The sequence below is a fragment of the Megascapheus bottae genome, chromosome 12 (genome assembly GCF_031878675.1).
Source record: "Megascapheus bottae isolate mThoBot1 chromosome 12, mThoBot2.hap1, whole genome shotgun sequence".
Taxonomy (NCBI): Eukaryota; Metazoa; Chordata; class Mammalia; order Rodentia; family Geomyidae; genus Megascapheus; species Megascapheus bottae.
Genome location: NC_143520.1, coordinates 6,076,857 through 6,090,959, shown reverse-complemented (window position 1 = coordinate 6,090,959; position 14,103 = coordinate 6,076,857). Strand labels below are relative to the sequence as shown.

The 14,103-nt window shown below is 37.3% G+C and overlaps 1 protein-coding gene across 7 annotated transcripts in view; it reads left to right on the top strand.

The window, feature by feature from the left end:
* Positions 1-14,103, top strand: part of Osbpl6 (oxysterol binding protein like 6) — a 179,002-nt gene that overhangs the window by 108,651 nt on the left and 56,248 nt on the right. For all 7 annotated transcript variants that reach the window (XM_090342557.1, XM_090342562.1, XM_090342561.1 and 4 more), the window contains exon 4: positions 10,389-10,481. In XM_090342557.1, the coding sequence (XP_090198683.1) occupies positions 10,389-10,481 (93 nt within the window). The remainder of the gene's footprint in view (positions 1-10,388; positions 10,482-14,103) is intronic.

Below are 14,103 nucleotides of genomic sequence, written 5' to 3'. Positions count from 1 at the left end.
CTGTTTTATATCTGTTCATCTCCCTCAAAGGAAAAAGAATTTTTGTGTTAATGATTGCAAATCTGAATTTTTCCCCTGTCCTAATCAGTAACTCAGAATGAATTTATAGAACTCAAAAATCTTGAGGAATCCTGTGATGTGGGGTGAGATGATGCAGTGCTTTTTATAAGCATCTATTTTTGTGCAATTGCTATTTTAATAGCTTTTTTAAAGGACCTAGAGAACGCATAATAAATTACTTTCCACAGCTTTGTGACCCTTCTCTTGATTCCTCTGTCCTCTATGCAGTATGTTGCCACATTGCAAAGTCAGCCAGTGTATATGAACCTGTTTGGTATTAGAACAGTCATTCATGCTGGAGCTTGGGGTCAATGGCTTACCTCCCTCCTTAGCTCCCTTCATTTCCTCCTCTGTAATAACCAACATTTCCTTCTGTTCCCACTGTCCAGACTCTCATCACCTCCTCTCAGGGCCCCATCGCCTGCTCTTGACTCACTGTCTCCCCATGACCACACCAATTTCAGATTCTCTAAATATGGCTGCCCAGACATGCTCAAAATCCTTCCAAGATTTTTTCATTACCTACCCTCCCCCGCACACACACACTCAAAAGGTCTTATTTCCTTTGTTGGATCTTGTGAAGATAATAATGTGGTCCAGCCTCATAGCCCATTATCCATCCCATGCATTCTTATCTACCCATAATTCCTAAATTCATCCCATCTCCATCTTTGCCTTTCTTTCTTGCATGGAATTTCCACCTCATCTCAACCTTAATGCCTCTCTTGAATGTCAAAGAGCAACTTATGACACTCATGGTCACTTCAACAGCAATACCTTCTCTTTTCTCTGAATATTCATAGAACTTTTAGACAGTATTTGACATACTTTCTTTTTTATGTATCAGTCTCTACACTGTATTGTAAAACCTATTTTTTGTTGTTGCTGTTGATATTGGATTTGTACTCAGACTTTTACATTTGCTAACCAGGCTACTTGAGCTATGCTCCTAGCTTATTTTGTTCTCATTATATTTCAGATAGGCTCTTACTTTTTACCAAAGCTAGCTAGCTTAGATCATATTTCTATTTATGCTTCCCAGGTAGCCTGGATGACAAATGTGAACCACCATACCTCAGCATTTTATTGGATGAGATGAGTGTCTCATGAGATTTTTGCTCTGGCTGCCCTGAAACTGCTGTTCTCCCCATCTCAGCTTCCCTAGCTGAGATTACAGGCAGGAGCTACTGCACCTGGCCTACTTGTGAGCTCTTTTAGCCAGCTATTTTTAATTCAGAGATTATTATTCTTGTCATTTCATTATAAATTTTCATTCCAGATTTATTTTTCTTCTCTTATTCCTTCCTCATGGATAAGTAAAACAAAAAACATCTGTGCATAGCAGCAATTAGCTATCCTGTCTGTCGTTAGGTTATTAGTAAAACAGATGGAAGAGGGAAAGAGATTAGGACATGAAGTGATTCAATGTCCCATGATTTTATATTTGCTCACCAGTAGTAGGGCTAAGATTTCACTTAATATTTAATGTATTAGATGACTTTAGTGAGCATTCCATCAAGTTCAGTGCTCAATGGTAGAACACTACCGAAATTGCCTCTGTGTGTATAAGATCAACTATGACTCATAAATTGTACCATAAAACTTTCAGAAAGGTCATAATGAGCTAGAGTTTTAGGACTTACTCATAAACCAGCATTCCCAAAAGTAGGTATCAAGGCTTTTCCCTTGAAGTATATGAAAAGAGATTTTCCCTGTCAGGCAACTTAAGAACAAACACCAAACAAAATTTCTTCCAAAATTTCATATGGAATAATAAAAGACCCCGTATAGCAAAAACACTTCTTAGCAGAAAGAACAGCGCAGGTGGAATTTCAACACCAAACTTTAGACTCTATTACAGAGCTATAATCATCAAAACAGCTTGGTACTGGCACAAGAACAGGCCTGAAGACCAATGGAATAGAACTGAGGACCCAGATATTAAACCACAGATGTATGGCCACCTAATCTTTGACAAGGGAGCCAAAAAAAAAATAGAATGGAAGAAAGATAGCCTCTTCAACAAGTGGTGCTGGCAGAACTGGTTAAGCACCTGCAGAAAACTAAAGTTGGATCCTTCTTTGTCACCCTGCACTAGAATTAACTCCAAATGGATCAAAGACCTGGAGGTAAAAGCCGATACACTGAAAACTTCACAGGAAGGAATAGGAGATACACTAGGCCTCCTTGGCACAGGTCGAAACTTTCTTAACAAGGACCAAGAATCACAACAAATCAGAGAAAGGATGGATAAGTGGGACTGCATTAAACTGCAGAGCAAAGGACATAGGTAGTAAACTAATCAGGAAGCCTACAGAGTGAGAGAAGATCTTCACCAATCATACAATGTACAAAGGCCTCATATCTAAAATATATCAACAGCTCAAAAAATTGAATCAATCCAAAACTAATCTCCAAAGTAACAACTATCCTGTTAAAAAATGGGCTAAAGAATTAAAGAGAGTCTTCTCTGAAGAAGAAACAAAAATGGCCTATAGACACATGAAGAAATGCTCAACATCTCTGGTCATAAAAGAAATGCAAATCAAAACAACTCTAAGATTCCACCTCACTCCAGTTAGAATGGCCAGGATCAAGGAAACTAATAACAACAGATGCTGGAGGGGATGTGGCCAGGAGGGATCACTACTACACTGTTGGTGGGTGTGCAAACTCGTTCAACCACTATGGAAAGCAGTATGGCAGTTCCTCAAAAGCAATTCCACTACTTGGCATTTACCCAATCATCCAGAAACAAGGACATACTAAATCCACCAGCACAACAATGTTCATTGCAGCACTATTTACTGTAGCAAAGATATGGAACTAACCTAGATGTCCCTCAGTTGATGAGTGGATCAACAAGATGTGGTATTTGTACACAATGGAATTCTATGCTGCTGTCAGAAAGAATGACATTGCCCCATATGTTAGGAAATGGAAAGACTTAGAAAAGATCATATTAAGTGAAGTAAACCAGACTCAAAGGAACTTCGGCTCAGTGGTTTCCCTCATTTGTCATAATCAGTAGAAACCTTGGGCTCTCCTAGCAGAAATCTGCAATAGAGCAAAACCTTGATACAAAAGGCCATATAGTATGGCGCTAAATGAAAGGGTCTCTAGGATTTAGAAACATAAGCCATATAATGAATGATTGTTGTTCTTAAGGTACTATGTTATCTCTCATCTCTTTTGCTGTCCCTTGGTTATCTCATATTGTTACGGTATCTCACTGTGTTACCTGATATATCGGATATATTTGTATTTGGTTATTTGAAATTGGATAGGGAAGGGTGAAAAACAAGATGAGGGGTGGGGGTAAGGGGAGGGAAATGGGGACCAAGACATGTGAAAGGGTATCAATGTATGGGAATTAATGCACCATCTATCTGGCAAATATCATGTAACCCTTCTGTTAATTACAATAAAAATATATGAAAAAATAATACATTAATATATTAATAACTCATAGTGTCCCAGTATTTCACCTTGGTATCTGATATATTGTATATATGCTTATTTGGTTATTTGAAATAGGATAGGGAAGGGAGGAAAAGAAGACGAGGGGTGGGGGTGTGGGGAGGGAAATGGGGACCAAGACATGAGAAAGGGTATCAATGTATGTGAAGTAATGCACCTTCTGTCTGGTGAATATAATGTAACCCTTCTATTAGTTACAATAAAATATATGAAAAAAGAACACTGAAAAATATTGAAGTATTTTAATTTTGTAGATTGTGGAACTTTGTGCTTTCACCTAATATCTGATGCTTTAAAATTCCAAAATCTTCTTTCTACTAAAACTTGAAGACAGAGCGACCCTGATCCACTATCCTTAATAGCAATAGTATATGGGTCTCAATATTGGCTTCCAGTTTAATGACACATTTGCCTTCTAATAATCCACAGTCCTCTTCTGGCTTGTTGATTTCAGTAACTCTCTTATTGACTGTCTGACTTCTTAAAGCAATAGAATTTATGACCTTTGATCCTGGATGTTGGTAAATCATTCACAATATATACCTTACCCAGATAGTTTGCTACTGGAATGTTGGGATGGCATCTTAAACTCCCTGCCTCCAAAATCAAATTGCTACTTCCTCTCATAAATTACTTCACTAACTTCCCTCTTAGGACATGACCATTGTATCCTTTAACTGTTGTGTCTCAAAATCCCAGGAATAATTCTTAATTCTTCTCTTTCTCTTACACCCTGTTTCTAAATGATCAGTGATCTCTGCTGGTCATACCTTTCAGCAAGCTCCCGGAGTCTGAACACTCCTCCAGCCTGGTCAGCGCCACTGCTGTTCTTCACCTGAACTGTTGCCATCCATTTCTGTCTTGTCTCACTGCTTCTACCCTCACCCAGCATGTAGATCATTCTTTACGAAGCTGTCAGTATTTCCTTCAAAACTGAAGTCAGGTTGAACCACTTTGTTGTTGTAGAGAAGTAGAGGTTCATGTCACTGTTGTCTGGTGTTTATGTTGTAGACTCAGTCCTCATGAGATGTGCTGAAATTGAGATCACTGGAAAGAAATCTGCCACCTGCACTCAGACTCTCACTATCCACAAAGGATTCAGCAATCAGTATAAACGTCTGTCACTGCTGTCCCTAATATGCTTGCCAGAGCCATGTGCCTCTTGAGGCCTGCCATTATCCATTTTCACATTGCAGGTTCTCTCTGTCCTCAGGTGATTGGTTTTAGCAATCATTTTTACAGCAGCAAGTTCATTTCAGAGATTCAAGATTAACACTGCCTGTTAGATTTTGGGGCATAACACTAAACAGAGCCACACTGTAATACCCTCTGGGTATTACATTACTCTATAGATTGTTGATAAGGCTGAGAATATCACTAAAGAATCATCCTCAGGAATTTATCATTTATAAGTGGATTTAGGAATCACTGCCCTTCCAGAATACACTTTTAGATATTCCATCTGGACTATAAAAACATCCCAAAGGACTCTAAGTCTATAAAACCAGTTTTTTTTTAAACTGGAAAAACTAAAAAACTCCCCAGGATGCACTGTAATTCCTCTAGACTATAGAGTAACTATAGAACAATAAAGGAAAAACATGATAGATGCATATATGTATATATTTTGTATTTCAGGTATCATGTTTCTTTGCCTAGAACCAGTATTAAGAAATGATTTGTAAGATGTTGAATAGCTAGCAATTGTAAAGTCTCAAGAAGATAGAAATATTGGGGCTGGGAGTTTGGCCTAGTGCTTGCTTAGCATGTACGAAGTTCTGGGTTCTAATCCTTGATACCACATGTATAGAAAAAGTCAGAAGTGGTACTGTGGCTCAAATGGTAGAGCTCTACTAGCCTTGAGCAAAAAAGTTCTCAAGGGCAGTGCTCAGACCTTGAGTTCAAGCCCCAGAACTGGTCCAAAAAAAAAAGAAACTTGGTGCTTTACTGCCAACTATGTTGATGGATTTCTCTTTTTTTGAAAGATAGCAACATGTATCTAAATTCTTTAATAAGATCATACATTAGACCAGTAATCTAGCTTCTTAAAAATGGATTCAGAAATAATCAAAGATAGATGCAAATATTGCTGTATAAAATGCTTGCCATTGTATTGCATAGTAGTAAAATATTCAGATGGTATAGTATTCAATAACAATAAATTAAACTGTCATAGCCATGCAATGCAATGTTGCATTGCATACAGCTGCTTGAAATGTTTCAAACAGTATTAAATGTGAGGGGGAAATTATGCATTGTAACTTAAAAGCAAATTGTTAAATTGAAAAATAGTATAATTCCAGTTTTGATATTAATAATTGAGCATGAAACTCTTCACGGTAACATGTGACTGTAACCTTAGCACTTGAAAGGCTGACTCAGGAGAATGGTCCATTCAGGGCCAACTTAAACTTTTTTAGTGAGACCCTATCTCAAAGATAAATAAAATTAACAAATAACAAAAATTAAAAGTGGTATGTATATGCCCTGAAAAAAGCTAAAAGTAAGTGTACAAAGATACTTGTTGTGGTGGTTTTAAGCTATTTTTCAGTTTATGTATTTCTCCCCATGTTTTTATTGTAATTAATAGAGGGATACAGTTATATTCTCCAGATAGAAGGTGCATTACTTCACACACATTGATACCCCTTCTTCTCATGTTTTTGTCCCCACTTTACTCCCCCCACCTCTACCCCTCATCTTGTTTTCCCCCTTCCCTTTCCTATTTCAAATAAACAAATAAATGTATATACAGTATACCAGATAATAAGGTAAGATACTGTAACAATATGAGAATAACCAATGGACAACAAAAGAGATGAGAAATAACATAGTTCATTAAGAACAACAATCACACATTGTATGGCTCTTGTTTCCATATCCTGGAGGTCTTTTCATTTAGCCTCATCCTAAATGGCCTTATGTATCTAGGTTTTGAGCTATTGTAATCCTCTTCTAGGAGAGTCTAAGGTTTGTACTAATTATTACAAATGAGGGAAATCATTGAGTCTATGTTCCTTTGTTTCTCCCAAAATTTTTGCAGTGAAGGTGTGTGTGCACATATGTAGCTTTAAAACAGTAATTGGAATATAATAGATATGATAGTACTGTCAACTACTTTAGTAAAATTGCAATCTCTTACTCCATGAGTATAAGAGTATAACTTAAATGAATGTGAATATACTCCATGGGAAACTTGAAGGAATTTTCTAAATTTTCTTTAAAGTTCTGAGGCCTGAGCTGGGTCACTTTTTGTCCTCTTCATGGCCTGTGTTTAATCTCATGAAGGCACTATATATTAAAACAAATAGTTATTCATCTAATCAATCAGCAAGTATAAATGAGTACAAATAGACATATGCTAAATAAACCTGCTGAGCTTACAGGGGTGATCACATTGCTTGACTTTGCATACTTAAATTCTTTTTCTTTTTTTTTTTTTTTGCCAGTCCTGGGCCTTGAACTCAGGGCCTAATCCCTGAATTGAACTGAGGTCTTCATGCATGCTAGGCAAGCACTCTACCACTAGGCCAAACTCCCAGCCCCTGCATACTTAAATTCTAAAGGAAGGTATGGGATTGTTGTGTTTGGTTGTTGGTAGTAGTGATCTCCTTTTTATTGTTGCTTGCATTGTTAGTAAACCACATGAATGATTATATACTAAAAATCTTTTTTTTTTGGTTTGGCATAGTTGTGGAACCTTTGTAGGAGATAGCAGATCTATTTTAGTGTTCTTTTCAAATCGCCATTGACTTTCTTTCTTTTAAATGAACCTACATGTTCTAGAACCTTTGGTTTGAAATGGCAGACAAGCGTCTGCACTATATTTTGTTTGTAACTGTTAAAGCATAACAGTATCCACTTTTTAAAAAACTTACATATAATTATATAATATATATCTTTAAGTGGTTTTAAAAAGGCGTTTCAATTCAACATGTCAGTTTATGAGTACAGTGCATCTAGATCAATGTTATCCCTTCTGTCATTCTCTTCCATCTTTCCTAACCCCATTCCTACTGCAGTCATTGTGCTACACTGTGGAATGTTCCAGAACAGTGGGGGTAAGGAGTGACTGCACTATTGAGTAAGTTCTAGGGTTGTTTTCTTTTTCTACTTAAGGCAGCCGTGGGGATTACGAATCTATTTTTTTCCTATGCCTTTTATCACATAAGTCAAGATCATTAAACTATTTCTCATCTGTCAATGGAGCACTTAATGGATCTATTAATAGCTGAGAAATAGTGCTATTATGAGAAGGATTTCCACAAGCAGAACAAATAAATGTGATCACTAGTTGTTCATTCAAAATGACTCCATTTCAGTACAGAAAGAACTGGCTATGATGAGGTTTTTCCCCCTCCAGCCTTTCCCAGGTATTCTACATGGCCTGTTTTCAGCTACTATTTCTAAAGTTTTCTGCTTTGACTTTAGCAGAGCTTTCATGACAGCTTACTATTAAATCCCTGCTGATACCTTTCAGTGAAGGCCAGATAATTGTGACATGTGTCTCCAGCCATGGTCTTTTGGCTTTGGTGATTTAAATATTTTATGTTATCAAAAGAAAAAAATAACTCCTTAAAGGAAATTATGAAGGTGGCAGAAGGCAAGCCTACACTTGCACTGCAGGTATTTGGTGAACAGAGTCCAAATTGCCATAGTTCCTCTTAGTTTCCCATTGTGTCAAGGGCATCTGACTCCATTCTCATGGATAGCTTCCAAAATACATCTGTATGCTTTAGTCACAAGGTGGCACTGAGAGCAGTAGAATGAGTAGGAAGGTGGCCATATAAGGAAGACTTTAGCATTCTCAAAGGGTTTCCTACAGAGTGTTGTAGACATTTCTGTTGCCACAGGAATATTGCAGGGTTCCTAGGCATTTGTTTGTGTTTGTAGTATTTACAGCTGAATGGTAACTATATACCTTTGCAAGTCTCTGTGCAGCACTCTTCATACACTGGATGAACGCTGTGACCTGCAATGACTTGTGAATTGTTGTGCCATTTTACAGAAACAGTAGAGAGGTTAGTGACCTGTCTGAGTCACATGGAAAACAGAATCATATTTGGTACACTGGCCTTTATGACGACCAAAGTTAGGTTCCATTAGCTACATCATGTACTGTATTCCCCAAGTAAAACTAACTGATATGGTCTTGGTTCTTATAAATTAGAAACTAGAAATTAACCTTGAGGTAGCTCAAGGATGGGAAAGAAATTAACCTTGAGGTTGCATGATATTTACGAGTTCTATAATCTTTTTGTTGTTGTTGTTGAGAGCCCATAATTCTTTTCCCTTACCCTTAGCCTTAACTTCAACTAAAGGTATTGTTTAAAACACTGGACTCTAGAATAACATTTTGATGGACACCTCAACTCTACCGTTTACCAATTCTGTGTCTCACACTTTAATCAGCCACAGTGGAAGTTTAATGGCTTCTTTTGGAGTTGTGGTGACATAATTCATGGAAGGCATAGAGACCAGATACTGAAAAGAGTTAATAAATGCTTACTGCCAGCAGCAACACCACCACCTCCAACCCATGAAAGTTACCGTTGGCACTAAAATTGTGTTGTAGACTAAAAATAGGCCATAATGAAGAGACAATGCTAATAACCAAAGTCTTAAAGGAAATGCTTTAGAAATTTCTGATTTATTTGCATGCTTTTCTTGGAGTATATTTTGTGCAATTTGTGAATAGGAAAACAGGTTAGATAATAACGTGGACTAACTACTTGAGGGGAGGTAGTATGACTGCCTGAGCCTGTATGAAAACGGAGTCAGTCCAGAAATCTGTAAATGTAGCCTAAGGCTTCTCCAGCAATTGTTTTCTACCTTTGGAAGGAATTTAAAGTAGTAAATAACATGAAGCCCCTTCAGCTGATAGTCTGGAGTTACGCCTCTGCACAACTTACACTGAACCATTCTGCCATTTAAGGGTCTCGTTATCTGTTTAGTATATCTTTCTGTGGAAAAAACTAGACCACGGGGATGGTGTCAGATTTCCTCTGGCTGCCCAGGAGGTACTGAGACAGTGAGCACTAGCCAGGGAGCATACTTTTGCCAAGCTGGAGAGCCACAGGGAATTGTATTTTAGTCACCTAAATTACATTCAGTATGCATCAATGCCCTCCCTCTGGGACACCACTGGTTGGGTAAGTACATCTGCCATCTTTGTGTGCCCAAAGTGCTTACAAACTTGACCTGGAAATTAGGTAGTAATTTTAGGATTTGAAAGGAAATTTGACTAAAATAATCATGAACAGGATATATGTTATCTGACTTCTATAACAGGTATAACAACTTCAGTGTAGTAGCATATGTATCCATGTCACCATGAAAGAATATGGAACTAGCTGTCAGGTTAAGAAAAGACCAAGGTGACATAAGTTACAATATTAAAAGAAACTTTCATGGCATCGATGACCTATTTTCTTCTTTTGCATTTACAAGAAATTCTAGGGATAATAGAAAGTTAAGGCTCTGGGTTTTCTAACACAGACCTTTCTCTGCATTGCCCTTTTCTGTTGTGTAGAGCTGTCTAGATATGTTTATGTAAAGCTAGTAAGCATGAGGAGTAGATGAGCCATTCTTGAAGAGGTATAGCAATGCCCGACGTGCTTAATGCTTTGGTGAGTCCTAAGGTTTAGCAGGAATTGGGTGATGCATCTGAGAGAGTGGAAGTGAGTTCCTGAGCTGATGAACTTACCTGTTATCTTAGCCTCTGGAGTCCTTGCCATTTTAACATAACATTTTGTTTATGCCCTGCTCATTGTTATTTCCCGCCACTCACTGCCTACTGCTGGGAGCAGTTGGTGATCTAATCCTGGCTGTGATTCATTCATTTGCAGAGTATCCACATACTGGAGAGGACTGCTTCGTCCAGCACAGAGCCTTCTGTAAGTCGGCAGTTGCTAGAACCAGAGCCCATCCCCCTCTCCAAGGTCAGTGACAGAAGTGTTTGCTTTGGTATGATATCTTCTCTGGGACCAAATGAACTGTGAATAACTTTTGTCCTGACTTTCTTAAATGATGCTAACTCTAAGGCATCTCTCCTATTTCTTTTTGCTTCTGCTAAGTAGAATTTTGGGGTTTTTTTCTAGTTTTGGTATTTTTTTTTACTTTGTGTAAGAAGAGAATAGCTGAAGCTATATTTTCCTTAGGTTTATAAGGTTACATAGAAAGGTGTGAAATTATCCTTAAGTGAAAAAAGAAAGAGAAACCATTGTTTTTCCCTGTTGGAGTGATAAGCAGATATTTCTACACCGAACTCATAAACAACAGTACCATAGGGTGTGGCACTAATAACAACTACCATTGTCAGTCACATACTGTATGTAGTGTAGATATTTATTACACTGTATGCATAGATATCTTTTATTTTACAAGTGTAGCGACTGAGAATAACTTAACCAAGTTTCACAAGTTTTACAAAAATAAAGCAAATAAGCAGTGGAGCAAGAATTTAATATTAGGTTTTTCCCAACTTCACAACAGATGTTTTCCAGCTGTGTATGACCTACAAGATCCAATGAGCATCTATCTACACAGAGACCCAGCATGCATTCGGGTTCTAATCTCTTCACATCAGGCATGCTTCCCAGTGAGCTCTGGAGAAAACACTACAGCTTATTAAGACTTTTCCTGTTTCCTAGAATCCTTTATCTTTCCCTTTAGCTGCTCTTCCTCAGACTGGGAAACATTTAGAGTCATTTATGTCTAAAAGCAAATGTGAGTTGAGACAGCATCCCAATCTTCTCCATTCTTCCCTAGGATGTTCAATAGGCTGACTCAAATTGAGAAATTCTGGAAATAGAATGCATTTTGATTTCACATATAAAAATAGCATTTTATTTCTAAAGATGGTTAGCTTCTAAATATGCAGCACTGCTCCTTTCGTTGCACTCTTTTAGAAACACATGACTAGCTACTAGTATGGAAAGCGTGCACGTGTACCTCTTTAAAGCCGTGAGAAGCTACAAAGTGTATTCTGTCAGACAGGAATTAAGTGGTAAGCCATGAAATGGAAAGAATTACTAAACTATGAAAATAAGTTGTAGAGGAGTAAAAAGTGACTGATTTCCATTTAAACAGCAAATAAAGGATGCATACTTAGTAAATATAACTCTCATGTCTTGCAAACATCCATTTTTTCTTATAGTTAAAATGAGAAACAGACAATAAATATATGGCTTTAGAAAATGCTATTAGTATTTACTGAGCACCAATTTTGTGCCAAATATCTTATTAAAACCTGCCTTCTCTCAATTGGCCCCTAATTCATTTACATTTGACTTAAAATTGCAGAATAATTTCTCCAAGATAAGGGCTACAGCTTCGTCAAACATTAATTTCCCATAGTTAACCCCATTCCCAGTAGCTAGGTTTTTGGGTCCATTAGACTGACACATGGATCTTGGTGGGGCACCAACACCATCCACTATTCATTAATTCTCCATCTTGTTTCCCATGTGGATCTCTCTCTCTCTCTCTCTCTCTCTCTCTCTCTCTCTCTCTCTCTCTCTCTCTCTCTCTCTCCCCCTCTCTCTGTCTCTCTCTCACACACACACACACAAATATGTACACATATGCACACATAAACATAAATAATATATCCTTGAGAAAGGAAATGTCTCTTCTGCTTCAATGAATAAGCTCAGACTATGATATTACTTTGTAGTTTCACCATTTATAATTTGATAAAAAATATTTCAAAGGGTTATATGATCCCCAAATATTTGCATATCTGACTCTACTCACATACTGATATGATCACATTAGGACTTTTGTCTCTGTCTCTATTGTAAGAAGAACTAGAAAATGGGAAAGTTTTAGGTAGAAAAGAATACCAACTAAAATTTCAAAAAGTATTTAATTTTTAGAAAGTTTTCTTAGTTTTCCTAAGGTAATATTACTAAGCCTAGAGGGAGGAATACCAGCAGAATGGAACACGAAATGCAGATTTTCTGTTGTACTGCGATGAGCTGCTTCAGTTCTTACACATTGTATTTGTAATATCAGCTGCATTTATAATTAAAATAGTTTGAACAGTATTTGTCTTGGTTTTATCCTTTGTCAGCTTATTTATTTGTAAGAACTATATTAGGATTATTTTCTCTTTCTCTTACTAAGGAATATTACATTAAAGAAAATGGAATTATTTTTTAAGAGCCACAGCATTTGTTTAAAAAAATACACTTTAGCTGTTTTTATTTCTATCTATTCCTCTCCTTCCCCTTCCTAGTTAAACTCCAAAAGAAGAAAAAAGAACTACTCTAATACACACTAGTAGTGATAACTCCATAATGATATTTTTATTATATTCCAAGCTTAATTGCTAAGAAAAGAAAAAAGTACTTGGACTTACTATTAAATGTTTTCTTCATTTTTATAAAGAATATTTTTCATCACTCACATGCACATACACAGTTGAACACACTAACCTTTAAATAGAATGGAGTCAAAAATAAAATTGCTATTCATTGGGAGATACTGTCTATGGAGGAGACCACTGAAAATACAAATGTCTTACATACAAATGTCTTCAATGGAAGAACAGGGAGGTCTGGTGAATTATTTACATATATGTGGAGTTTTTAATTGCTTGATTATACCCACCAAAAATAGCTATCTGCTCTTATGGAATAGTTACCTGCTTTTTGGTGAGCATAGAAAACCAAAGAATCTAGACTTTTTCTAAGAGATTAATACTTTCTCTTATTATTTTTCATATTCACAAACAGTGATTACTTGTTTATTTGCAACCCAGTTCTAAGAAAACGAATGCCTAATACTTCTGCTTAGTACTTTCTGGGTAGGAGTGAGGTAGTCGGAGGTTTTAGCTTGGTATATGATCTCAGGTTTTTCAGAGGTCAAGGAACATCTTGTAGTTTTGCTGAGTTTATAACTTCTAGAAACATAATGTGAAGTTACCCCCTATTTAAGGTGTAGGCAGCTTTGAGGATGGCAGGGAAAATGGGGGAAGAGAAAAGGGAGATAAATCCCTCCCTTTTTATCTTGTGCCCCACATCAGTAACCTGGTACCTTAACCCTCATGATAAGTCAGCAGATTTAGAGAAGCACCACCTGCCTACTTGAGCCAGCAAACCCATTTTCCCTGAAGTGCATTCCATTGGCCAGGCCTGTTATTGGAGCCCTCTGTTGTTTGAGGTCTCATGATGGTTTCTGATAGAACAAATCTCTTTGGAGGGCAACTTCATAATCAGTTGGGGATGGGACATTTTTTTCAGAGGGGCTTGCTCTGGATTGTGGATAGTTTAATGTGGATAATTTGCCCTGTCTTCTAAATCTCAGGCAGTAGAGCTACTGTTTTCACTGCGATATATGGCCTCTCTGAATTGTGGGCAAGATAAAGTAGAAAGTAGTGTCAAGGATAAAGGAAAACAGTTCACTCTGCATTTATATCTTTTCATTTTGGTGCTATGGCCTCATGCATGCTAAGCCATATGCTCTATCAGTGAGCTACACACTATTTATCTCCCTTAGAGTCCATGTTATTTGCCTTGTAACTAGAATGCTTCCAGTGGGCTCCCAAATGGGTACATA